The sequence below is a fragment of the Cibotium barometz genome, chromosome 36, assembly GCF_041138505.1.
Source record: "Cibotium barometz isolate CiBa-2024 chromosome 36, ASM4113850v1, whole genome shotgun sequence".
NCBI lineage: Eukaryota > Viridiplantae > Streptophyta > Polypodiopsida > Cyatheales > Cibotiaceae > Cibotium > Cibotium barometz.
The window spans coordinates 43,505,445-43,532,950 of record NC_141081.1 but is presented as its reverse complement, the minus strand read 5'-3'; the positions used below and the strand labels follow the sequence as shown (position 1 = coordinate 43,532,950).

General features: G+C 46.1%; 1 protein-coding gene across 2 annotated transcripts in view; it reads left to right on the top strand.

Moving 5' to 3' along the window:
- The first annotated feature begins 975 nt into the window (after positions 1–975).
- Positions 976–27,506, top strand: part of LOC147617919 (uncharacterized) — an 82,176-nt gene continuing 55,645 nt past the window's right edge. Inside the window, exon 1 of one of the 2 annotated variants that reach the window (XM_086776168.1) lies at positions 976–1,866. In XM_086776168.1, coding sequence (XP_086632294.1) covers positions 1,379–1,866 — 488 coding nt within the window. In that variant the 5' untranslated portion in view covers positions 976–1,378. The remainder of the gene's footprint in view (positions 1,867–27,506) is intronic. The other variant, XM_086776169.1, reaches the window with a different exon arrangement.

Below are 27,506 nucleotides of genomic sequence, written 5' to 3'. Positions count from 1 at the left end.
CAAGGGATTGTACTATGGAAAAATTGGAAACTACAGTTATCGCTTACCACTAACAATCTCACAGGAATCACTATTATTATCTCTCAAAACAATGGGTAAATTTTTATCTTGCTTCCCTTCATTCTTTATCTGTTGACTTTCCCTCCCTAATTCTCTTCGTTATACCTCTCTATTTCATCTTGGAGTGCTCTCACATAGTCTTTATTGAGTGCTAACTCTTGGGTATGACCCCAGATTCACCAATTAGCTAAGAAAACATCACCATTAACTTGTAAAAAGGGCATTAAATCGCTCTATCTTTGGGCAAAGCTCCAATGAAAGAGCAAGAGTAGAACTAGGAACCTCAAGGTTTGCTCCCATACGTTTAAGTGCCTTGCTTAATAGCCACCCAAGTGGTAGGGGTTGCTCGAATAGCACCTTGGATTAATGGGTCTTCCGAGGTCATGCCTCAAGGAAGTAGCGAAACCGTTCTCACGACCGAGACCACGAAGCTAATGACAAAAGCGTTTCTTTGCTCGAGTCTCAGAAAAACGAGCGTGCTCGTCTTTGACCCCGGCTCGAAAAACAAAAAAAATAGCACCTTGGATTGTTCAAATTAGCCTTAAATGAGTTTTGAGTAGAGTAAGCAAGGATAATTGAGGTGAATGGGTTGTATGTAATAAGCTTGTGTTAATTAGTATCGTTTGAATAAGATAGTGCTATTGTAAGACATCTGAGTTGCATGGCAATTGAACATTATTTGGAAGGCATGTTTGGAGTTAGAATTGAGTTTACCATCACACAACCTAGCTAGAACGTTTCAATTCTTTACTATACATACTATCGAAGAAGTGGTGAAGTTGTGTTTTCAATAAAGGAAGCTCTTGAAGCAGGGTTAATGAACATGTGACCAAGTATTTTGCCAACATGATCGGGCGGCTAGGGTACCAAGTTCCAACATAGATGTGTACTCTGTGGCCATGGGGTGCCTAACACCGTGTGAATGGAGAAAAGTCATGTGCGGCACGAGTTTGCTTTATGTTTTTTTTTGTTTTGTTTTTGGGGTCTTTTCGGCGTTTCTTTGCTCTTCACAAAACCCTGCGTACATCCACAAAACCATGCATACACTGGAACTCTCTCAGAAAACCCTAATTTCATATCGGCATCCAAAAATATACGGAGGAGCAGTTTTCTGACTGTATCTCCATATTGCAGGCGATCGGACCTTGCTCCGAACATAAGAAACCAGCTTCAAAGATTGTCGATGGCCTTGCCATGGCCAATAAGCAGGCGCTCTCAGGTTTCAGGGTTTCTGCAGAAAAACCTAGGCCTAGTTAGGATGAATGAGTATATGTCCATATTTTATGTAGAAAACACACACTAGTTAGGAGCCGTAGACATGGCCATCACAGGTGTAACGATGCCGTCCATGGCTCCTGGACCATCGCCTTCATCAGCATCTCCTCACAATATTAAGCCCGCAAGCTTCACTCATTCTTCTCAAGGTTTAACTTTGGCTCTCCCTGTACAGACAGGATCACAGTTTAACCCTGGTTACCCTTTGCCATTATCGCTTGAACCTGCAAGCTGTTTGTCTAGAATTAAGCTTACTGATATACTACCTGAGGATGGAGCTCCATCGCCTGTTTATGTAAAGGCTGTGGAGGACCTTTCCAGTTGTCTTGCCAGACATGGGGCCGCCATCATTGAAATGAGTGCGGAGGATGCCGCCCTTGTTAGATGTGCTTTGGAATCTGCAAAGCTTTACTTCCGGACACGGGTTCAGACGTCTGGCGGTTCTGCCACTGCTGCACAGCCATCGGGCCACAATTTGGCAGGTTACGCAGCCTTTGGATACAGAGAAATGTACTATTATCGAGCAGGAAGGTAAGCTGATGAATGATAAAGATGTTTTCGAGTCTGCTCTTGGAATTTCGTGCATGTGAGCTCAATTTGAAGTGTAGTCCAGAGTTTAGCTCTATTTGGAAACCTCTTTTGTCTGTGTGTGTGTGTCTCTTTTGTGTTACGTGTTTTTGGGAGATAGAAAGATTTCATGTACGTCTACTCGCCAAGAACACCAACGTTAGCAAAACCAACTATAGGCTGTTGGCAGCAGCAGAACAAGGACAGAAACAGCGGTGGTAACCAAGAACATGGAGCAACAAGCTCAGAAGCTTACACTATCAGGAGGTACACAAAGATTGCTGGTCACTTAAGAGCTTTGGCATAGCTAGATGATTTGGAGAATGATGACTCAGCTGACCAACAGGAGAGATTGGAAAAGCAGGAGGAAGAAGCCGCCAAGAAGAGACAAGAGGACGAGTCCGAGAGGCAAAAGCAACAAAATCTAGCAGAGGAGGCTGAGAGAAAACGCCTTGAAGCCGAATCTGCTAAAAGCAAAGAGGCTTGTATCAGAAAGGAGACAGAGGAGGCAAACAAGTGCAAAGCGAAAGCAGCACAGAAGGCTCAGGAAGCAGCCTCTAGTAAAAGAAAGTTTGATTGGTCTCAACACATCACCACTCTCAAAGTAAAAAAGTAGAAGGCGGCCCAAGCAAACAAAGAACAGAAGGAGCAGCAGAACCAGCAACTCGAAAAGCTGGGCATAAGCGGATTATCCCCTGTCAGAGAAGAACCAACAAAAGAGAACATAAGAGGAAATCGAACAATCATCACCACTATCAAAATTGAGTGACCGGTTGAACAGAATGATGCAAAGAACTGACCCGGCCACTCAGAATATTCTCACAGCATTGGAAAACATAACAAATTGTGTGATGGACAAGCTGGAGAATGAAGACAAAATGGCATGGATAGATCAAATTGAAGAACAAGTCCAGCAGTTGTCAGCTAAGGTCCAGCAACACCATCAATAAGTTGCTGCACAGGACTTGCTTAAGGCAGCATCAGCAGGGCACCATTGGCAGACTACAGGAGGAAGCAACAAGACTACAGAGAAAAGGAGATGAACTGGAAATGGTGGTCTTCGAGCTCAGAGCAACAACAAACAATGAGATCCAAAGCAAGCTGCATCAGGCAGAACAGGCGGCTCAGTCAGCAGCAACCGATAAAGCTACCCGCATTGTGGACCATGCTATCTAGATGATCCACAATGTGAAGCTGTAGTGGAAAAAGACCGCAAGGAATTACTCCTAGCAAGGGGTAAGCTGCGGATACAGAAGGCCATAGAAGTTGATGAAGAACTCCTTGTAGTCCAAATGCCGGTGGAAGTGATGGAGTAGTGTGAAGAGGAATTGACAATCACTTAGAAAGCATGTTGGGAGGACAATTTACAGCCGCCAATTGCAACAACCACCACGTGAATAGCCACCAGCACTGGAGGTAATGCACAGACAAGTTAGCAGGTGAGGGAGTTGTAGAACAACGTACAGAAGCTGACAGAGAAGCTGAATGAGGAGGAGGAGTTAGAAATCAAGCTGGAATTACTACAAAAACAGTTGTCAGCCAAAGGCACTGCAGGGGAAGGCTCAACAGATGAGTAGTTGCTGTTGGACCGACAAAAGCAGATAGCCACACTGAAAAGGTAGCTCGAAAATGAGCAGCAATGAACAAAGCTGGCACTAGCCAAAGGGAAAGAATAAGTACAACAGTTGTAGCCCATCAAGAAAATAACAGTTGGGACCATATATGCCATAGACTAGATGACACCAGCTCAACTGAAAGAACAAATTCTCATCTTAGAGTAACAAATGGCTATACAACAAGATGAAAACAAGGCTAGACAGACAGCCATGCAGGAGCTTGAGGAAGAGTTCAAAAACACGGACAAGGCACTCACGTAGGCTTATGTAAAGCTAGACAAACAAAAAGCCAAGCTATCCAGTACAGAGGACTGTGTTCGTAGCATGGTCCACGCACACGAGACGGTTTCTTGGACATAGAAATGGGCTTTGGAGCTGAAGTGTCAAGTGGAAAGTATGTATGGCGAACACTTGAGGATTTGGGAGAGATTAAGCAATGAAACAGGTTTCTACATGGTGCTTACATGTATTTCTCATGTGGTGGAACACAAAGAGATCATCTTTTAAATTTTAGAAAAAGTTGCTGTTTTTGGCAATCTCCGATGGAATTTCTTTTCGCGTCATTACCTCCGGAATTCGACAAAGATCGAGTATTGCCAAAGTGTCATTGTGAAATTAGCTATCATCTGGGATATTTTTAGAGCCGAAGATTGTGGAATTTTTGGCCTTTGGATTTGGGACATGTGGCAGAGAAGAGGATAAAAGTGAGACAAGTGTCCTCACACTCGTCAATTCAAGTCTACACTATTGGATTATATCATCTCTAGAGGGTCTACATCACCTTTTTTCATGCTTGTATTGGCCATTTATGAGGCCCTGCATTGGCATATTTTAGCAGAGATTATTTAGCATTTTTCTACCATTTTTTGGTATTTTTAGGCATTTTATGTAGCATTTTATGCTACTGCCATGCTGTCGGCGTGCTACAGTTGGTCGACCAGCATCCTGGGGGAATATATAAGGGCTGGCTCCCTTTCCCCCAATTCATCTCATTTTTCAGCATTCAATTGAGGTCATTAGTAGCTGCTACTGCTTCTCACCATTGTACAACACCTATGGGCTTCCCTCGTGCTCAGATTTCAGCAATAAACATCAGTTTCCAGCATTTACAGGTCTTGTACCTGGGCCTACATTTGTGTTTTATATTTGCTTCACTTTCTTTCATGGTATCGGAGAAAAACTCTGACGTGCGAGCAGAAGAAAGCTGCGTTTTTTGTTTTGGAGCAGAGGCTTCGACAATTTGCTGTGTTTTCTGCAGATTTCAGCGTAGAAGGTGCTGCGTTTTCTTCCGGGAGCAGAGGCTTCCTCAAGAGTGTTGCGTTTTCTTCATCTGACACTTGGGACTGATGTATTTCTCAATTTTCAGCAAAGATTGCTGATTTTTTCTGATTGCTAAAGCCCTCTTCTAGGTACCGAGGACAGGGAACTACACCTTGGAGAGATCTTCTTCCTCTCCTTTTAGTTTCCCACTCTCCCTCGCTTTCTTCTTGCTGTGCACAGCTTGAGAGGAGGACTTGCTGATTTCTTTTAGCCCCTTTCTTTAGAGAAGGTTTCTTGTCAGAGGACATGGCTTCACGAGGTTTCTGTACTGCTGCTCCTTCTCTTGTCGATTCTCTAGCACCATCGCAGCTTGGATTTCTTGCTCCCGTCGCTCCACAGGTGGTTTCTATTCCCAATGTTTTCTCTCTGAGTTTCTCTCATCCAGGTCTTGCTCCCACCCCTACCCACATACCATCCTACAATCCTCCCCAAGTCAGTGACTCCATGAAGCTTACCGCAACCAACTATCATACTTGGTCTTTCTACACTCAGTTGTTGTTGGAAGGAGCTGGTGTGTGAATGGCTATCTCCACACCTCACTTGGTGGACCCTGCTTTGAGAAGCATATTGGATGCTTGGGCTCGTCTTATCATCGTCCATTGCATGACTCCATCCATACAGGCACAATTTGTCTCCTGGAGTAATGCTCATCAGATGTGGACAGAGATCCAGAGGAGGTATGGGAGAGTTTCGACAGTGAAGATTGTCAAATTGGAGTTAGATCTGGAGAAGCTTACTATGACTGAGTTAGATAACCTGATTGAGAAGATTGGAGAGTTTTCCCGTATCAAGCTGCAACTTGAGGAGTACGGGAGCATCATCAACAATTCCATCCATAAACTTCTTGGTAAGTTGCTTGCTTCCTTTGATTCTTTCAGGGATAATATTTATTTCCATGATCCTCTCCCCCCTTTTGAGGAAGTCGCGAGTTATCTCCACGACAAGTGCATGCTTCGCGGAAAAGGCAAGTCGGAGTCTGCTTTTGTTGCCTCTGACAAGGGCAAAGGCAAAGGCAGAAAAGGGAACTCCAACAACAACAACAAAAACAAAGGCAAAGGCAAGGGTAAACAGGATTCTAAGGAATCCAAGGACAAAAGCAATGAAGGTGATTTTTGTGGTAGGACATGTCATATTGAGGCTCGTTGCTTTGCTTGTTGTGATGATTCTCGAGCAGCAAAAGCCAAGTATAAAGCCCAGGATGCTTCTAAAGCATATGACAAGGACAACACCAAAGATAAAAGGCAAAGTTTCAGAGGAGGGATCTGCCAAAGTTGCATACATGGTAGTCACAGATTCATCCACTTCTTCAAAGGATTCATTCCTCGTGACCACAGATATGACTTCTCCTGAAGAGGTTAGTGTCACACCTGAAGTGGTGGAATGGGTTGGTGATAGTGGTGCTTTTGCCCACATGACCAATCAGGCTCATATCTTGGAGGACTACCAAACTATCTCTTCTTCAGTTCGTATCGGCGACAACTCTTCGCTTCCTGTCACCGGTGTTGGTAATGTTTCTTTGGGTTCCTCTGCCACCTTACATGAGAAGCATGTACCACGAATTTCCAAAAATCTGTTTTGAGTATACAAAGCTTCTCAAAAGGGACTTGGTGTGTACTTTGATGATGAGGTCATCAAAGTAATTGACAGGAAGACTCTCTCGGTTGTTGCCAATGAGTCCATGATGGGGGTCTCTACAAGATCACCAATTTTTCTTCCCAGATCCCTCACACTGATTTCCATATTCATCAACTTTTCTCACCCGTGTTGGCTTTGGTTTCTGAGGCAGATACTTCTTTGTGGCATTCTCGCTTTGGTCATGTACCCATTGCTGCCTTAAAGAAGTTCCATTCTAAGCAGGTTGTCAGCGGACTACCTCAGCTCAGGTCTCTCTCACATATGCTCATCCTGCATGATGGGCAAGCATCATCGAGATGCATTTCCAGAGGAGGCCACTCATCAAGCAACCCGAAGACTAGAGCTTATACATGCAGATCTTGCAGGACCTATGGAGGTTGAGTCTCTTGGCGGGGCTCGATATTTTCTTCCTATGATGCTCGATTTGATGAGAGCTTGTTTGGCATTGATTCCTCTTCACCTGATGCATGATGCATCTTTCGACTTTCTAGATGATCCATTCCCGGCAGATGCTAGTGATCTTTTACCTCTTCCACGTCCAGCTCCTCCTCCTCCCCTGCTACAACCTCGATGCCAGCTGCTCCTTTACAGTCACCCGTTCCCGTTGCATCAGCTTCTGCAGCTCCCAATCCCTCTACGAGTCCTGCTTTGACTCCGGGATTACCCTCGCCAGTGCTTACCTCATCACCACTTCTAGCAGCATCGGATGAGTCCTCTACTGTGGCTGGATCTTCTTCTTCACGCTTTGAGAGGAAGGCTGGTCTACCTCGGCGGGTTCAGCAACTCTTTAGAGATTGTGGTCTCACTGATGCAGAGCTCCATAACCAGATCTCTATCACCACCCCTAGCCCTCGCCGTTCATCTTGGGCTTCCACATCTCATCACACAGTGAATTATGCTCTCTTGAGTTCTCTCCAGGAGATTGATGAGCTTGAGAGTCCAGAGGAGGCTCTTTCACAGCTGCAGTGGGGGCAAGCCATGGAATCAGAGATGGCCTCTATTGAGAGGAATAACACTTGGTCTTTGGTACCACGGCTTTTACATCATCGTGTTATTGGTGTGAAATGGATTTTCAAAGTCAAGTTTCATGCAGATGGTACTTTGGACAAGTACAAATCCCGCCTTGTTGCACGAGGATATGCTTAGAAGGTAGGTGAAGACTTTGATGAGACATTTGCTCCTATAGCCAGGTATACCACCATCAGGATTGTTTTGGCTTTGGCTGCACACTTCAGATGGCCCGTGTTCCAAATGGATGTCAAATCCGCTTTTTTGAATGGAGATTTAGAGGAGGAAGTTTATGTTGAGCAGCCTCCTGGTTTTGTGATTCAGGGACAGGACACCCATGTTTATCTTCTGCAGAAGGCTCTTTATGGTCTCAAACAGGCACCCCGTGCCTGTTATGAGAAGATTGATGCCTTCTTGTTATCTCTTGGCTTTGAGAGGGCATATGTTGACAACAATCTCTATGTGCTTCTTTCTGATGGAGATATTTGTGTCATTGTTTGTATGTTGATGACCTCATTCTTTCTGGCTCAGATGCTAGGTTGGTCACATAGGTTCAGTCCAAGCTTTCAAAGACATTTGAGATGATTGATCTTGGCCTTCTACATTATTTTCTTGGGCTAGAGGTTTGGCCGAAAGATGACTGTATCTTCATTTCTCAGCAGAAGTATGTGAGGAAGCTGCTCACACTTTATGGGTTGTCAGATTGTACACACCTCTCTCTTGTCCCATGGATCCCAATGCCAAGTTATCCAAGGAGGATGATACACCCTCGGTGGATTCCACAGAGTACTTGGCTCATTGTTTTACCTTGCCAACACCCGTCCAGACATCTCCTATGCTATGAGTGTCCTTAGCCAGTTCTCATAAGCCGCGCGAAGGTCTCATTGGCAGGCAGCTTTGAGAGTTCTTTGTTATCTTTGAGGTACTTCAGATTATGGCATCACCTACTCTTGTGGTGCTGATTTGGTTGGCTTCATAGGTTTTGATTGGGCAGCTTGTATTGATACTCGGAGGTCTACATCTGGATATTGCTTCCTGCTTGGTTCTGGATTGGTTTCTTGGAAGTCTCAAAAGCAGAGGACTGTTTTTGCTTCTTCCACCGAGGCTGAGTATAAATCCTACCTTCTCTCTTCTACTGAGGTACTTTGGATTCATCAGATTTTGGAGCATTTGTGCTGTGCCGACACTTTCTCGGATTCTCAGAGTGCTATTGCTCTAGCACAGAGTCTTGTGATACGGGGACGATCCAAGCATATTGAAGTGCATTATCATTTTGTACGCGACCGGATCGAGTTGGGCCTTCTTCAACTGGCCTACTGTTCTACCAAGGACAATGTGGTTGATCTCTTCACCAAACCACTTCCGAGAGCTACTATGGAGGTGTTACTTCAGTGTGCTGGTATTGGACCGCCCCTCTGGCGGCGCTGAAGAGAAAGTGTTTGATTATATCATCTCTAGAGGGTCTACATCACCTTTTTTCATGCTTGTATTGGCCATTTATGTAACATGCGGAAGCTTTGGGAGTCTTCTTTTAGCCCTAAACACTCTTGGAAACCATCTGATGCAAAAACGCAGATATAGAGAGAGAGTAGAGAGAGAGAGAAGTGCTGGAAATTATATTGATATGGTACAAAAAGGTACTTCTACTACAGCCATAAGCTGTCTTCATAAAAGGTGGTTACACCCAAAATTATGTCCCCCTATAGGACTCCTACTGACCCAATCCCTAGAGGATTGAATGGCTAACACAATGAGCACTTGGTGCCTTTTATAGGTCCCTTGGACAATTAGTAGACTGGCCGACTGCTGGTCGGCCAGTCTTAAATGCATTTAATGCTCCTTTTAACGCAGCCGACTGGTCTTCTCCTTGTTCATGATGCGCATGCTGCTGCCCTTGTCCTCTGGTTCAGCCGACCACTTCAGTGAGCAACCGACAGTCCTTTTTGGCAGCCGATAGCTTCTTCCATGCCTTGCTCCAAGTCCTGCTCTAGTTTTCACTGCCAAAAGTGCTCTGTGCTCTGTCATCCTGGTTCTACCTGGTTTATACTCTTTATCTGGCTGCCTCTTCTGGATTTAGCCCTGAAAATGTCCATGGCATCTAGGATGCACATGACAATTTATGAGGCCCTGCATTGGCATATCTTAGCAGAGATTATTTAGTATTTTTCTACCATTTTTTGGTATTTTAAAGCATTTTATGCTACTGCCATGCTGTCGGCCTGCTACAGCTGGCCGGTTAGCATCCTGGGGGAATATATAAGGGTTGGCTCCCTTTCCCCCAATTCATCTCATTTTTCAGCATTCAGTTGAGGTCATTAGTAGCTGCTGTTGCTTCTCACCATTGTACAACACCTAGGGGCTTCCCTCGTGCTTAGATTTCAGCAATAAACATCAGTTTCCAGCATTTACAGGTCTTGTACTTGGGCCTACATCTGTGTGCTATATTTGCTTCACTTTCTTTCATACACATGGCATTGTAGCATTTTCTTGCTTATTTGAACATGAGAGAGTTATCTCTTGGGCGAGATTGAGCTTGAAGCAGGTCCCTAGTGGTGTCGATGGTGAAGATAAGCAGAGAGGGATGGCGTTCCAATGATGTGAGACGGTGAGTAGAGAGGGCTGCTGTCCCAAGGTAAACTGTAGAAGAAAAACGATGATGAACTGTAGCAGAGAGTGGGCTGCTGTCCCAAGGTAAAAGCTGTAGAAGAAAAATGATGAAGTACTGTAGCAGAGTGTGGGATGCTGTCCCAAGATATGTGCTGATGATAAAATGCTGAGGTTCTGTATTGTGTAGCAAAGAGGGCTGCTGTCCCATGAACTGAAGATAAAAATGCTGAGGTGCTGTAAGTAGCAGAGAGGGCTGCTGTCCCATGAGCTGAAGATAAAAGCGCTGAGGTGCTGTATGTAGAAGAGAGGGCTGCTGTCCCATGAGCTGAGATAAAACAATGGTATGTTCTACTGTAGCAGAGAGGGCTACTGTCCCATGAACTGATATGAAACACTGATGTGCTGGAGCTGATAGGCGAGGACGATGAATCAGATGCAGTGTAGGTGTCGGCAGCAGCAACAGCAGTAGCAGCAGATCATGTGGTACCTGATGTGTCAATGAAGTGGTACAAAATGCTGAATGAAGAGGCTATGCTATATATAGTAAGGGGGGCTGCTGGTTGGTCCACTGAAAGGGCAGTCGGCTAGCAGCAAGACACAAAAAAGATGAATAAATCTAATAAATCCAGTAAAATCCCCCTTTTTAGGGCTGGATAAAATGCCATTTTCACACACAGGGCACATGCGCATACATTGTAATCATATGTATTCTCTATTAACAGTCTTGTGATAGAAAGGCCAACAGCGGGATAAGAAAGAGAGTCCTTCTGACTTAATAAAGTAGGAAGCACATAGGAGTAAGGAGCGAGACGAAGTAGAATTGTACGAGTTTGAAAAGCATAGTAATACAGAGTGTCTGAGTATTATTCATTGTGTACTGTCTGAGTGAGCGAGAGAGAGTGAGCATCTATATTTTGTGTGTGTAATTTGATCGGTCTGTGAGTCTCTGAGCTCCAAACCCAGTGGGTTTAGACATTGACAGTGTAACATGCGGAAGCTCTGAGAGTCTTCTTTCAGCCCTTAACACCACTTAGAACATGCTGATGCAAAAACACAGACAGAAGAGAGAGAGAGAGAGAGAGAGAGAGAGAGAGAGAGAGAGATGGCTGGAAATTCAGTATATTCATGTAGTACAAAAAAGGTACCCCTAAATCTGCAGCCATGGGCTGCCTTCCTTGAAAAGGTAGAAACACCCAAAACAGTCCTACTTAATGGACCCACTCCATAAGGGAGTGAATGAATTCAACTATGAGCATCTGTGCCGGGAGTGAATGAATTCAACTATGAGCATCTGTGCCTTTATATAGGCCTTTGGACAATAGAAGTGCTGATCTGACCAGAATCCAATGCAGCCGACAGTAGATATCTTGCCCTTCTATGCAGGACTGGTCCCCTGGTCCTTCTCCTAGTCCAACGCTTGCCACATCTGCACTTTATGCTCCAAATCCTGGTTCTAATCATCTTTTTCTGGCTGCCCCTTCTGGACTAGCTTCAGGACATCTCCGTGGGCAAACTTGCACATGACATCCCCCTCTGCTAAACTTGATGACGGGATTCCAACCTGTTCTTGGATGACTGTCATCATCCCATTCTATTCCCGAAGTCCCTCTGTCATCCATCCATCTCTGGCAACCCTTTTCATTGAAAAACCGGCCCGGTCTCCAAAACCACTGACTCTGAATAAGATCTATGCATTTGTTCCATCCAGTTCCCAATCCGTTCCTGCCTTGTCTCTGAACACCGTCTTGGTCTTCATATGGTACAAAAAAGGTACCCCTAAATCTGCAGCCATGGGCTGCCTCGCAAAGACATCTTAAAGACATAACATTTGTCATCAGAGCCACCTTGTCCTGGGAAACGGCTATCTTGTATAAATGAATAGCGAGATCTTCTCTGTATAAGAAGGATGCTATCAAAGCCCTCTCCTGCTGGCATCAATTTTCTTTTCTCCTGGGATACAATGCGTCTAAACCTAAAAAACATAATTTCACAATAAAGAGAGGACCGAATGTAGAAAAATACTTCCAAATATAATTAAGTTACAGAATGAATACTCACCTCTGGTTTTCCACAAGAGGACTCAACTCCTCCAAAAAATTGCAGAGCTCATGATCCCCAATACTTGTAGGTAGCTTATCATTTTGATTCATCATGGAGGAAAATAGCATATCCTTCACAATATCCATCTGTATTTTTTGAGGACCTGCACTTCTTTGGGCTTTCAACACTTGAGAAACAAACATTTTCACGCGTTGCCCTGCTATGCACGACTGGTCCCCTTGGTCCTTCTCCTAGTCCAACTGTCACCAGGAGGTGAAACTTTTTGCAGTTGTTTTCTTTATTTACATTTCTTTATAAATATATATATATTTTCTTTTCTTTCTCTTTGGTTGCTGTTGTTTTCCCCCGGGATCTCTTGGAAGGGCTTGGGCCATTGCAATGTCAGAATGGGTCAGCCAGTGGGACTTTGGACCAGTGGTTGGCTAAGCTTGAGAACTGCACTGAAAGATGAATGACAGTTTCCAGGACATGGCCACTGAATGAGGGCATAGGCCGGTTTACACTAGTAAGTGGCCGCCACCGAAATGTGAATGTATCTTGAATTCTAAGCAAATTCTGAAGTGACCATAGTGGTCAAAGATGGTTAGGAGACCAAAAGGAATGCAGATGACATCATTCCTAAAATCTAGGAAACTGCTATTTTTGGCAGTGTCGGAATTGAAAAGTCTTGGCGTGAGTTTGTGCAGAATGTTAAGGGGACCAAAAGCTGGCAAAGGACTGTTGTGAGAGTGTGAACCAGTCAGGAGATTTTCAGCTTGGAAGATTGCATGTGGAAAAGGCTTAAAAATGTGCCAAGTGTCAAATTTATGTGCATTTTCCACACTGGGAAGGGGGAAGCGTGGGATTTTGGGCTGAATGAGGCTCATTTGCAGCCATTATGGTGGATTGTTGCAGGTTAAGAGCTATTGTGGTGCACTCCCTTGCCCTGCAACTCATGTATTGAGGGTTGAGCTTGCTCCCCACAGCCTCTCTCTCTCTCTCTTTCTCTTGCAGACTATGGTAATGCTCTCATCAGATAAAATCAGGTACAGTTGTGTGAATTTCATGCTTATATGCAAAGGCTAGTTGCCTCCTTGAACAGGAACCGGTGTAGTTAGTTCCTACACCAAAGCAGGGACGGAAGAGGGTAATAACCTCTTCAATACAACGCTGTTTCAGCACTGTTTAGGTGCTGTTTTTGGGCTATTATGTTGCCCGGTTGATGCCAGAATGCAGTAGGACTTTGCTAAAGTCTTCCAGGACAGTACAAGGGTTAATTTGGGCTGAAAACAGAGCTGAAAAACAGGTCTGTGCAGAAAATTACAGCAAGCTGAATTGTGATGTTTTGGACTCCATTGGGTAGTTTGATGCCTATGGAAGTGAGCCTGTCAGTTGGGACTCATTCTGAGATGTTATGGAACAGTTTTAGTGCAGTTATGCTGGCAAATTTCTCCTAGAATTTGTAAAACTCAACTGGTGCAAGTAGAGTGCTCTGTTGCACTCGTGCTTTGTATTTTCCAACTTTTTAACAATAAAGAAATACCGCAAGGGGCGCCGGACTTCGGGGCCAATGTGTTGTTGAGCGAGGGAGCGAGGATTTTGTGATTGTGTGTCTGAGTAAGTCCAGGTTATTTGTGAATGAATTACCGCTTTATGTGTCCATAGACCGGTTTTATGGTTCCGTTGCCGGGACAGGGTCCTCTTTTCTGCAAGAGCCCGGACACGGATTGGATTGGGTGAACAGGAGACACACATAGTGAGGCACAACTGATTACAGGTGAGAAAGAGTACGGTCTCTTTCTCTGGATACAGGTTCCCTTAAACTTTCAGTTGACAGTATGACATACAAAGGGAAAGGCAAGCTCCCTGCCGAAGAGAGTTCCTCTTCTACTCGCAGACAGCGTATAAAGGTGACAGGTGCTCAGGTGTCAGCCTCTGCTCGGACGGAGCCAGTAGTACAGCCAGCCTTGTTAGAGGAAGGACAGGAACAAGAGGATTTGTTTCAGGCACAGCTTCTTAGCATGCTTGGAACTTTTCAGCAGCTAGTTAAGAATCCCAGAATGAAGAAATTTTTGCAGTCACGTACAGGGGATTCCCAGGTTGAAGCATCCCAGCATGCAGTAGAGAGGGCACAAGAACAGTTGCAAATGAGGGTAGAGCATGTTGAGCAGGCACCTGTGATACTAGCTGATCCAGTGCAACATGTTACCCAGGCACAGGTACAGGCATTTAATGGCCAGGGCAGTAATGTGCAAAGGGTCATGCCGACTATTCCTCCATTCGTTGCTTCCCAGCCTGGCTATTTTGGTGGTGGGTCTGTCTTCCAGGCCATGGCTAGGCCGTCCACAGTTTTGCCAGAACTGATGTCAAGAGGGTCACCAGGAATGATGCTTATGGAAGCTGTGAACCCTCTTTATGCCAATATAGGTGTGCAGCCCGGATTTCAAGCTTATTTTAGTCCAGCTTTGGGGCCCCCAGCACCTGTCAGTGTGGCTGAATTTCCTCAACCTAGTGGACAAAGAGCAGTAAGGACTGATGCAGAAAAGGTGCAAAAGGATTACAAAGAAGGAGGTCAAGCAGTAAAGTTTGAGACTTTCAGTGGGATGTAGGACAAATCGAAAGCGCTGACTTTCATTCAGCAGTTTGATGCAGCATTCACTGGAGGCAACTTCACAGAGTCTTCTAAGGTGCGGAAGGCTGCTACTTTCTTGAAAGCTAACGCATTGCAGTGGTGGACCTCACTGTTGATGCAAGGACAGGCACCTGCTACATGGGTCCAATTCAAGCAGCAGTTCTCTTTTGCATGGCTGACAAACACTTTTGAAGTGGATGTGATGACAGCATGGCACAAACTGGATGCAGCTAATTGTGCAAATATGGAAGAGTACAATAAGAAGTTTTGGGATGCACTCTTGCCAGTAACTTCTTACAGGACAGTGCCATTGTCAGAGCAAATAGAGAAGTACTGCTGTGGTTTGCCCAAAGAGATCAGGGATTACTGTATTAAGACCAATGTTTCCAACATGACTCAACTAATTGAGAATGCAAACATGGCTAATGCACTGCTTCAGGGAGGTTCAGGTGGTTTCAAGAGCACAGTGAAGAAGGAACCTCAAGGCAAAGGACAAAAGAGGCCACTGTATGGCAAGTCATTTGAAGAGAGAAAGGCATTGATGCAAGCTGGGAAATGTTTCATTTGTGAACAGAAAGGGCATATGGTTGTAAAATGTCCACAACAGCCAGCAAAAGATGCGGAGGATAAACAAGGGCCACCCAAGAAGAAGACAATGCCGAGTGCAGGATTGATACCTGACATGGTTGGTGACCAGCCATGTGATGATGCGACAGAATTGTGCAGAGCATGGGGTAAAATCAGAGATGCTACAGTGCTGATTTTCTTTGACCCTGGTGCTCGAGCCAACTTTATTTCACCGGCATTGGCAGCCAAGTTGGGAATTCGTGCTGAAGAGATGGGACCAGTTAGACAGGCTGATTTGGCATGCCCTGGGCATTCAGTTCCTGTCACTCCTATACTTGGCAAACTTCGCATGCATATACAGAGTTATGTCGACACAGAGGAGTTTCTTATCATGCCCTTGGAAGGATGTGATGTCCTATTGGGAATTCCATGGTGTCATAGGAAACATGCAGTGTTGGATGCTTTGAAGAGGAAAATCACAATTGTACATAGGGACAAGACTCATGTTCTGGATGTGAAGCTGAAAGGAGAGTCTATCCCACTTATTTCTGCTTTTTGAACTTGAATTTTGAATGACCTGTACATTTGTATTATATGTTTGGCAATGTACAGTTTTGACATTTGTTGTCAATGACTTAATCAATGAATGAACTTTCAGTGCTTTGAAGTTGTATCTGTTACGCTTCAAATGAATGATTTACATGTTGTGACACTAATAGTACAAGATATATGCTATCGCCCTGTGTTGCATCCGGAAACATGTATTTGAAAGGCTTGAACCTGCGATGGCACAAATGGTAGTGGCGAATCCCTATCATCGCCCAGTGTCATCCGTTGGCAGGAGATACATGCGATGACACTAATCACCTGTGGAATCTTGTGATCATCCTGTGTCATCCGTTTGCATGTGGACTTGCAATCGAGGTCGCTTGCTTCTTTCAAGAGGGGGGTATGTCACCAGGAGGTGAAACTTTTTGTAGTTGTTTTCTTTATTTACATTTCTTTATAAATATATATATTTTTCTTTTCTTTCTCTTTGGTTGCTGTTGTTTTCCCCCGGGATCTCTTGGAAGGGCTTGGGCCATTGCAATGTTAGAATGGGTCAGCCAGTGGGACTTTGGACCAGTGGTTGGCTAAGCTTGAGAACTGCACTGAAAGATGAATGACAGTGTCCAGGACATGGCCACTGAATGAGGGCATAGGCCGGTTTACACTAGTAAGTGGCCGCCACCGAAATGTGAATGTACCTTGAATTCTAAGCAAATTCTGAAGTGACCATAGTGGTCAAAGATGGTTAGGAGACCAGAAGGAATGCAGATGACATCATCCCTAAAATCTAGGAAACTGCTATTTTTGGTAGTGTCGAAATTGAAAAGTCTTCGCGTCAGTTTATGCAGAGTGTCAAGGGGACCAAAAGCTGGCAAAGGACTGTTGTGAGAGTGTGAACCAGTCAGGAGATTTTTAGCTTGGAAGATTGCATGTGGAAAAGGCTTAAAAATGTGCCAAGTGTCAAATTTATGTGCATTTTCCACACTGGGAAGGGGGAAGCGTGGGATTTTGGGCTGAATGAGGCTCATTTGCAGCCATTATGGTGGATTGTTGCAGGTTAAGAGCTATTGTGGTGCACTCCCTTGCCCTGCAACTCATGTATTGAGGGTTGAGCTTGCTCCCCATAGCCTCTCTCTCTCTCTTTCTCTTGCAGACTATGGTAATGCTCTCATCAGATAAAATCAGGTACAGTTGTGTGAATTTCATGCTTATATGCAAAGGCTAGTTGCCTCCTTGAACAGGAACCGGTGTAGTTAGTTCCTACACCAAAGCAGGGACGGAAGAGGGTAATAACCTCTTCAATACAACGCTGTTTCAGCACTGTTTAGGTGCTGTTTTTGGGCTGTTATGTTGCCCGGTTGATGCCAGAATGCAGTAGGACTTTGCTAAAGTCTTCCAGGACAGTACAAGGGTTAATTTGGGCTAAAAACAGAGCTGAAAAACAGGTCTGTGCAGAAAATTACAGCAAGCTGAATTGTGATTTTTTGGACTCCATTGGGTAGTTTGATGCCTATGGAAGTGAGCCTGTCAGTTGGGACTCATTCTGAGATGTTATGGAACAGTTTTAGTGTAGTTATGCTGGCAAATTTCTCCTAGAATTTGTAAAACTCAGCTGGTGCAAGTAGAGTGCTTTGTTGCACTCGTGCTTTGTATTTTCCAACTTTTTAACAATAAAGAAATACTGCAAGGGGCGCCGGACTTCGGGGCCAATGTGTTGTTGAGCGAGGGAGCGAGGATTCTGTGATTGTGTGTCTGAGTAAGTCCAGGTTATTTGTGAATGAATTACCGCTTTATGTGTCCATAGACCGGTTTTACCAACTCTTGCCACATCTGCACTTTATGCTCCAAATCCTGGTTCTAATTGTCATGTGCATGGATATGCCATGGACATTCTCAGAGATTATCCAGAAGAGGCAGCCAGAAAAAGACAATTAGAACCAGAATTTTGGAGCACAAGGTGCAGAAGAGAACTAGTTTGGACTTGGAGCAGGGACAAGGAAGGCATAGGACGCTGTCGGCTGCTGAAACGGAGCTGTCGGCTGAGATAAAACAGGCTGTCGGTTGAACCAGATGAGGCAGCTGCAAGGCGCATCAAAGATATGGAATATTGTTTAGTTGGCTGGTCGACTGCTGGTCGGCCAGTTCTCCTTTGGTCCAAGAGGACTATAAAAGGGTGCAAGTGCTCATCATTGTAGGCATTCACTCCCATAAGGGGTGGGTCCTTAGGGTCCATATTAGGACTAGACTTTTGGGTGTCTATCACCTTCTGTATGAAGGCAGCCTAGGGCTGCAGATTTAGGTACCTTTTTGTACCATTAGAATATACTGAATTTCCAACATCTCTCTCTCTCTCTACTCTCTCTTCATGTCTGCGTTTTGCATTAGATTGTTTCCAATGGTGTTTAGGGCTGAAAGAAGGACCCCAGAGCTTCCGCGTGTTACATTGGTATTAGAGCATCAGGCTCAGCAAAGCTAAACATTGATTCAGTCCCATATAATGGTGTACATGTCCAAGGTATAGGAAAGTACACGGATACGAAGCCGAAGGCAAGGAACACAGAATCAAGAAGAGATCCCAGGAGGTTTGTTGGTGGTGTTCCACAAAGCCAAAGGGGATGGCAGTCCTGTGAGCTAGCTAGGTTCTCGGGCAACGGTCCCAAGGGAGGATTATCCTCCAAGGGGTGATGTGAGTGCCAGACTCATTTCTTAGGAATGAAGACCAAGACAATGTTCAGAGTTAGGTCAAGAATGGATTGTGGACTAGATGGAACAGATGCATAGATCTTATTCAGAGATAGGGTGGTTTTGGAGACCGGGCCGGGTTTTCGGTGAAAAGGGTTGCCAGAGTTGGATGGTTGTCAGGGTATGATGACAGTCATCCAAGAACAGGTTGGAATCCCGTCATCAAGTTTAGCAGAGGGGGATGTCATGTGCATGGATATGCCATGGACATTCTTAGAGATTATCCAGAAGAGGCAGCCAGAAAAAGACAGTTAGAACCATAATTTTGGAGCACAAGGTGCAGAAGAGAACCAGTTTGGACTTGGAGCAGGGACAAGGAAGGCATAGGATGCTGTCGGTTGCTGAAAGGGAGCTATCGGCTGAGATAAAATAGGCTGTCGGCTGAACCAGATGAGGTAGCTGCAGGGCGCATCAAAGATATGGAATATTGTCCAGTCGGCTGGCCGACTGCTGGTCGGCCAGTTCTCCTTTGGTCCAAGAGGACTATAAAAGGGTGCAAGTGCTCATCATTGTAGGCATTCACTCCCATAAGGGGTGGGTCCTTAGGGTCCATATTAGGACTAGGCTTTTGGGTCTCTATCACCTTTTGTATGAAGGCAGCCTAGGGCTGTAGATTTAGGTACTTTTTTGTACCATTAGAATATACTGAATTTCCAGCATATCTCTCTCTCTCTCTCTCCTCTCTCTCTCTCTCTCTCCCGTCGCCGCTGCAGCAGGGCCTGCCCCTCCCGCTGTAGTAGCAGCCCCCTCCTCTGCTCCTCTGCTCGCCCTTACCCTCTCTTGAGTAGGGTTTAAATTCAGTACCCCCCTGAGGGGGAGGGGGGGGGGCTCCCTGTGGGCTATTTTCAGCACCCCCGTGATACAACATGGCCCCTAAACTGAAGTCATTTGCAACCATGGCCTCGAACCCACCCCCCCTTCCACCCCTTATCAAACCTCAATCCCCATGGGAGATCTTCATCATGGGAGAACTGAAGAAATTGCAGCAGGAGGTCTCCACCCTCAAAACTGAGCTGACACACAAGGAAACAAAGATTGCCAGTCAAGAAACAAGGATTGCTGGCCTCGAAGCTCAATTGCAGGACATCAAGAACAAGCAGGAGATTCAGGAAGCAGCCCAAGAAGCAACCCAAAAAATACAGGAAACACAACAAGAAAGCACAAAACCTCAGGTAAAATCAGAGAACTTTGTCAGTGAAGTACTGTCAGTCCTGAAAGAAAATGAAAGGGTCAAAAGCCTGGAAACTTTTGTTCGAATTGGGGGCTTGCCAGAAGATTGGTCAGTAGGTACCAACACAGATGAACAGCTAGAGGGATACATCTTGGATGTAGATATCATAAAGGAACGACTCACTAAAGTGGTACCTTTTATAGACCTTGGTGACCCAACTGACATTCAAATTAAAGGGAAACAGGCTAGGGTTCGATACTATGATATGATTGATAAGATCAAGGTAATGAAGCAGACTAAATCATTGCAAGGTACCTCGGTGTGGATTTCTGATGAGTTGACCCCACTACAACTAAAGAATAGAGCGGGGGAACTGGCCAAAGTCAGAGAAGCAAGGAAACAAGGGAAGTGGGCGGTCTATAGAGGAGGAAAAGCTATCATCAAAGATTTTAAAGGTCCACCCTCCTTTTGAAGGACATGAACTTGATACTTATACATATCTAATCACATTAAGCACATGGTGATTTTACCATTGTAACATGTAACTCTCATGAGTCATGAGAGCTTTGAAGTTAGTTTCTTTTTGATCCCACATGCACTTTTCTTTAACCGATACCCCGAAGTGGATTGTAACCAAAGATGTATTCTGATCTGTCCTATAGGTCAGCTTTGGCCTCGACAGGACGTTAATATATCTTTCTTTCTTTCTTTCTTTCTTTCTCTCTCTCTCTCTCTCTACTCTCTTCATGTCTGCATTTTGCATCAGATTGTTTCTAGTGGTGTTTAGGGCTGAAAGAAGGACCCTAGAGCTTCCGCGTGTTACACTAATCATCTTTTTTTGGCTGCCCCTTCTGGACTAGCTTCAGGACATGTCCATGGGCAAACTTGCACATGACAGATAGGTCCATTTTCAATCAGTAAAGCGACTGTCTTGTCTATCACTATAAAGGAAGTGGAGGAAGAGCCTCAAGAGAACACTGGCTGCTAATAAAGTTGCACGATGTGGAAGCAAAACATAGGGGAGAGAGAGAGAGAGAGAGAGACATTAGATCTTTATTATGTAGCAAGAGGCTTTACAATGGCAATACCTGCACAAGTAGATGGGTGTAGAGCATATGTGCTTGTGAATGGGTTCGATGATTACCAAGTGAGGAGGGAAGAGGACTTTATATAGGGAGGTATGCAGTTGGCCGACTGCCCTCAAGGAGCTGGTCGACAGGCCCACGACAAGCATAAATGTAGAAAAATACAAGTGTCCAATAAAAGACTTGTTCCCGCACTTGTTCCCACACAACACACTATTTTTGGACAACTTCTCTTTCCGAGGTGTATCCGGTATCTGTAGTACTGGATAGAGAAGTGTGTGGTGATCACAAATGCAAGTCAACCCTTGCATGTGAGTCACATCCATATAATATCCAAGTACAAAAGTTATATGGATAGAGTATCCTTTCACACTTGATATCCAAGGGAAAAAACCACATGGGAAAAAGTGCCCTTGGTTGAGCCCTGTTTACACGTAGCACTACTATAAGTGAGCATATGCCTACAAATCCCCCTTGTAGTGTAAGTGTGAACCTATACAAGGTAGAAGATCACTCTCTGTATGAGAGTAAGCTCAAAGCTTTGCGGAAAGCTTCAAACTTCTCTCGAGGTAAAGCCTTTGTGAACAGATCTGCGGCATTATCTTGTGTAGGGTGGCAATTGTGGGTTGCTTTTTGCTCAACCAAGATATGCATGAACTGCCAAGGAAAAAACAATTTCCACCGATGGATTACCTTGTATCATAACCACCAGCCCAATCTGAATCACTGTATGCATAAAGCTGCAAGCTGCCCCTCTTGGGACATAATAAACCAAGATCCAAGGTTCCCTAATATACATATATTCATCGGACACACCTTGCCGAACGTCCCTCAGCGATGGCGACGAGCTTTGCCTTAATCTCCTATGTGTAGATTGTTGGGGTAAAGGCGTTATGCCCACCCTTATAGTGTGTACAAGCCCATAAGTTATAGTACATAGTACACTTGTACTTTTAATGTATCAAGTGCACTATGTGTACTGGTGCAATATACATGTGTGATAGGGGAGTCACACACTCATGCTATTGATGAGTTGACTTATCCCCACAACTCTCTCTCTCTCTCTCTCCCTTGTTCTCTCTGTGTATGTCTCCCACATGAATACTCTAACCTAACCCTAATTCTTCCTCCTCCTTCCACACAACTGGTATCAGAGCCTGTGTGGGAAAAGCCAGAAGCGACCAAAAGGCCCTTCAGCGTGAGCAGCCTGCATCAGGGTCACAGCAGCCAGGCAGATAAGGAGTCAGGCGCAGCTAACCAAGTGCAGGCAGGCTTGTCTGTGTTGAACGTGGGGAAAGACGCACTTCAGCACTGGGTAGCACACGTCTACACCACAGGCGGGCGTCAGCAGTAGGCGGAGACAGCGAATACGTCAACAAGAGCTAGGCGAAGGCGGGCGGCGCTCAAGTTGGGTGGCGGGCGTTGAATTATTAGCGAACCTGTAGACGGTGTAAGAAGCGGGCTCGGGGTACAATATCAAAAGCTTTGCAGAAATCCACAAAGCAGCAGTAAATCCTGTGGTGTCGTGCTCTATCCTCCTCGATGATGGCACGGAGGGTGAAGATGTGGTCAAGGGTAAAGTAGCTTCTCCGAAAGCCAGCCTGTCCTGAGGCTCTGCATCCTTGGCTCTCTGCAAATGAACTGAGCTCCGCCTCTAGCACTGATCCATAGAGTTTGGCCAATGTGTGGCCAATCATGATCGTCCTATAGGTATTAGGATCAAGTGGATCTCCGGCTTTGAGGATGGGGGTGTCAGAATACGCAGCGGAGATGATGACCAAATCTGGGAACACAAGAGCAAAAGCAAAAACGCAGGCAGAAAAACAGCACAAGAGAGAGACAGATGTAGGCGTGTAACTCTGCTCTATATACACAAGAAGATCCCGAGGAATGATACAAATAAGGCATGGGGGCTGAGGACCTATATATACCTCCCTGGAAGGGCAGTCGGCCAGCACTAAAAGTGTCCACGACTGAAGAAAGAGGTCCACGACTGCATAAATGCAGTCGGCCAACTATCTGATGCCCACGACTGGTAAAAGGCAGTCGGCCAGCAGCCCTGAAGCCCACGACTGATGAAGATCCAATCGGCTAGCACTGGGGTGCTCCTGGCATCATCTGGCAGCCCTCCCAAGCCTCAGAAAAAATGGGAAAAAATAGGGGAAAAATACGGAGAGTGGGGAAAAATGGGAAAACACCTCATAAGGGCGGGCACACCCACAACAAAGGCCCTGGTGTATAAAACTAGACAGGAGATGACTTCTAACACCCCCTCTCAGCTCCTGGCTGTGTAACCAACCACTCGGAGCTGGGGTGCCGCCTGAGCAAGTCCTGAGAGCGACTTCGTGAAGAGGTCCACAATACTGTCCTCCGTCAAACAGAACTCCAGCAAGATGTCATCAGCAACGATCTGTTCACGAACAAAGTGCCTCTGGATGACCATGGGTTCCTCCAGTGGAAGCCCAAACCTGCAACGTAACCTCCATCTGCTCCGTAAAACTGCTCCTGAGCCATAAGTAGATCTCCTCGTGTCCGAATCTCCTCCCCAAACCGAGTCACTCCAACCGCGGAGTCGGACTCCATCCAACAATCCCCCTCCTGTGTACAAGAGTCCCTGATCCTTCGCATGCCGCAGAAACCACAGGAAACGCAATCCTGCCTTCAAAAGAGACAAGTGCAACCATGAGCTCAACCGCCTCATCAAGAAGCTCCCGTCCAATCTGGTGTCCATCAACCAGATCAATGAACCATACAGCTTCTGAGTCACCGAGACATCACACAGCTCACAAGGATCAACACCTGTTACGGTGCACAAGCAAGTCCTGGAAACCTGATGAAACCTGTCAACCACCCCCTCTGAATCCGGAACCACAAAGCCTCGAGAATCCACCTCCTTCTGCAAGTAATCAATTGCTACCTGCCTGGCTTTCCGAAAGGTCCCCGTGGAAAGAACATCCTCATCTACTGGAGGTTCTATGTCCCGAACACTACGAGACATCAGAGCATAGGTGACCTGTTCAGCTTCCTCTGACTCACGAACACAAGAACTACCATCATCAGTACTGGAAAGTTCCTGCCAACTGCTGCCATCTACTGGCAAGCTATCCCCCACCTGGTCTCGGAAAGCTCGCACCTGCAGCGTATCCACACTTGAGTAGCCATTACTAGACTGCCACTCATCACAATCCTGAGGACCTGGGAGAGAGAGTGCTGAAAGCCTGTAGACTCCATTCTCCACTCCACCTTCCCAAACCACTTGGCCTGTTGCTTTGTCCCGGAGAGCAACAAAATGCTCATCAAACTCCACCCGTATGCCAGTCTTGCAAACCTGATGCACTGACAACAGATGAAAACCAAGTGCCGGAACATACAACACCTGGGAGGAATGCTTCCCCCCTCTGCCATCGGGAACTATCTCCATCCTGCCCTCACTGTGAACTGGGATAGTGGACGTATCCCCAGTAAGAATATGACCAGAAAGCCTGCAGAGATCCTGTAAACCGGAACGGGAAGGAGTCATGTGCCTGGAAGCACCACTATCGAGAATCCATTCCCGAGTATCCGTTGCGGAGAGTCCTCCAATCTCCTCCCTGCCTGAAGAAAATGAAGCATCGGTGTCCATCACCTCCAGGTGCACAAAAGCCGGAGTCTTCATGATTGCTGAGGAGTCTTCACCCTTCTCGGTCTTCCGCTTGGGACACTGCCTCCAGTAGTGGCCTTTCTCGCCACAATCATTACAGGTCCTCTCTGCCTTCAGCTTCTCGCGGTCAGCGTCGGACTTCTTCTCAGAAGACTTCTCCGATGAAGCCTTCCCTTTGCCCGAGTTACGGCCTTTCGACCGTTGGCCAGTAAAGGCCTCCGAACCTCCACCCTGAGGAGGGTTCGTAAATCGTTCCTCCTGGTCCAGGACCATGGGCACAAGCTCCTCCCACGTGATGGTGCTGAGCTTGCCACTGGTAATCAACGACGAGTAAAATGCTGAGTACGAAGAGGGCAAGTGTGACAGCAACGTTATGGCCATGTCCTCTGACGATATCTCCTTCCCAGCCTGGAGAACTTCCTGCTGAAGAGCCTGCAGCTTGTTAATATGCTCCCGCATCGTCGACGACTTTGCAGGGCTCATAACCCGCATCTGTACTTCCAAGGAAATCCTCTTCATGGGCGATACCCTGTTGTAAAGAGAGGCCAAATGCTGCCATATACCTCTGGCCAGCGTCATATGCTTTACATGATTAATTACCTGTGGTGTGCAATTGAGGAAAATAAACGAACGGACCCTGGCGTTGACGCGATCCCACATCTGCGTCTGGGCCTCCCGGTCCTTTCGGGTTGACGGTAACTCCCCTTCCTCTACTTCCGGCCGTGGAACACCAACAACGACGAAATCGGCGAGGTCGTAAGACTCCAGAACGGATTCCATCATCACCTTCCATATGCCGTAGTTACTCCCGTCCAACTGACGGTCCACCGGGAACGTGGGGAGTGTCGGGATCTTCACATGTCTCTCGGCCATCTCAAACAAATCTGCCATAGCGGGGATGTACTCTGAAAAGGGTGAGTGGGTGGGAACAAAGAAGAACTAAAACCTGCAAGTGGCTGTCCAGCAAATCAGCCCGCCTTCCTCTTGCTTTTCTTCCCGATCAGCCCAAAACAGTCCACCAATCAGCCACAAAACAGTCCCCCTCTTGCTCACACAAATCCCAAGACCTATCTAGAGCCTAGGGCTCTGATACCATGTCAGAATACGCAGCGGAGATGATGACCAAATCTGGGAACACAAGAGCAAAAGCAAAAACGCAGGCAGAAAAACAGCACAAGAGAGAGACAGATGTAGGCGTGTAACTCTGCTCTATATACACAAGAAGATCCCGAGGAATGATACAAATAAGGCATGGGGGCTGAGGACCTATATATACCTCCCTGGAAGGGCAGTCGGCCAGCACTAAAAGTGTCCACGACTGAAGAAAGAGGTCCACGACTGCATAAATGCAGTCGGCCAGCTATCTGATGCCCACGACTGGTAAAAGGCAGTCGGCCAGCAGCCCTGAAGCCCACGACTGATGAAGATCCAGTCGGCCAGCACTGGGGTGCTCCCGGCATCATCTGGCAGCCCTCCCAAGCCTCATAAAAAATGGAAAAAAATAGGGGAAAAATACGGAGAGTGGGGAAAAATGGGAAAACACCTCATAAGGGCGGGCACACCCACAACAAAGGCCCTGGTGTATAAAACTAGACAGGAGATGACTTCTAACAGGGTGATGGTGTTGGTGGACCAAGAGGGTGGAAATCCTTCACAAAAGGCTCTATTGAACATGTAGGCTAGTAGGGGCGCTAGGGTATCATGGGCATGCGAAATGTACTCGGCAATGAGTCCCTCATGATCTTGGGCTCGCCCATTGTGTAGTCTATGAATGGCCTTGAGGACCATGAGAGAGAGAAATGAAATGTTATATTAACGTCTTCAAAAGGCCAAAGTGACCTATGAGACCAAAGTTACAACCATGTGACATGTGATACACTGTCTGGAAAAGAAGAGAAAGAACTGAAGGTAAGTATCTAGCCCTACAATACATTAGTAGGGAGCATCCGGAAGGAGCAACTAGGGAGAGTACTAGTCGAAATGGGGTACATGAGTACATGGATACATGAATACATGAATACATGAATATGGGGTACATGGATACATGAATACATGAATATGGGGGAGTACAAAAGTGTCGGTGAGTACAATAGTATATGGCTGGAGTGGTAATCATCCTAGGAGCTCTAGCATGGTTCTCTTTCGGATGGCCTGGATATCTCCCATAGTGAGATGCCTGCTCGGATGAGCCCGATGCCTCGCAATGATGCTCTGAATCCTCTGGTGTAGGCACCGTCTCCGATGTGAGGATCCGCGAACTCTCCGGCGTCTGGATCTGCCCAACTGGATAGCTCTCTCAACTAGAGTCCCACGAGGTGCTTGCTGCTGGGCTGTCGGCTGTGTCCTCCCGGGTAGTCCCTCTAAAGAAGTCAGTAATCTGTCTCTGTGTGGACTCCCTGCCAGTCGGGCGTCTGCTCCTGATAATGGACTCTCTGAGTTCCGGATCTCTAGGAGATAAAAACCCAAGCATCTCTGATCACAATAGTCCATGACTCTAGCCAGTGGTCCAAATCCCTCTCTGAAAAGACAATGGTAGCGCCCTCGAATGTGCGGAGAAGAAGATGGTCTCTATAGAAAGCCATCTTCGTCCCCAACTCCTGTGAGGGCTCTAGCCATGTCCTCCTAGTGTCCAACTGAATGAGGTCCTGTCTGATGACTCTACTAATCTCAGAATGTGTCAAGGTGAGAGAGGGTGCCTCCAGAGAAGTACTGGAAGGGTGGAAGTCTGTCTAAACTGAACCCATGGAGCTCAAACCAAGATGCTATCTGCGCATACCAACATGAAGTGTCTCCCTCCATGGCTAGCTGATGAGACGACTCTAAAGCAAGTCGTGCATACCGGTGTCGGGGAAGCTCCTAGGTGCTATGAATGAAGGACATTGATCTGGCAAGAGCCTCGACTACGATCGGTGGTGCTCCTATCTCGGCTCTGATAATCTCATGGGGTACCGAGGCCTTAGCCCAAATCATCCTGGAGATCATGGACACAAGT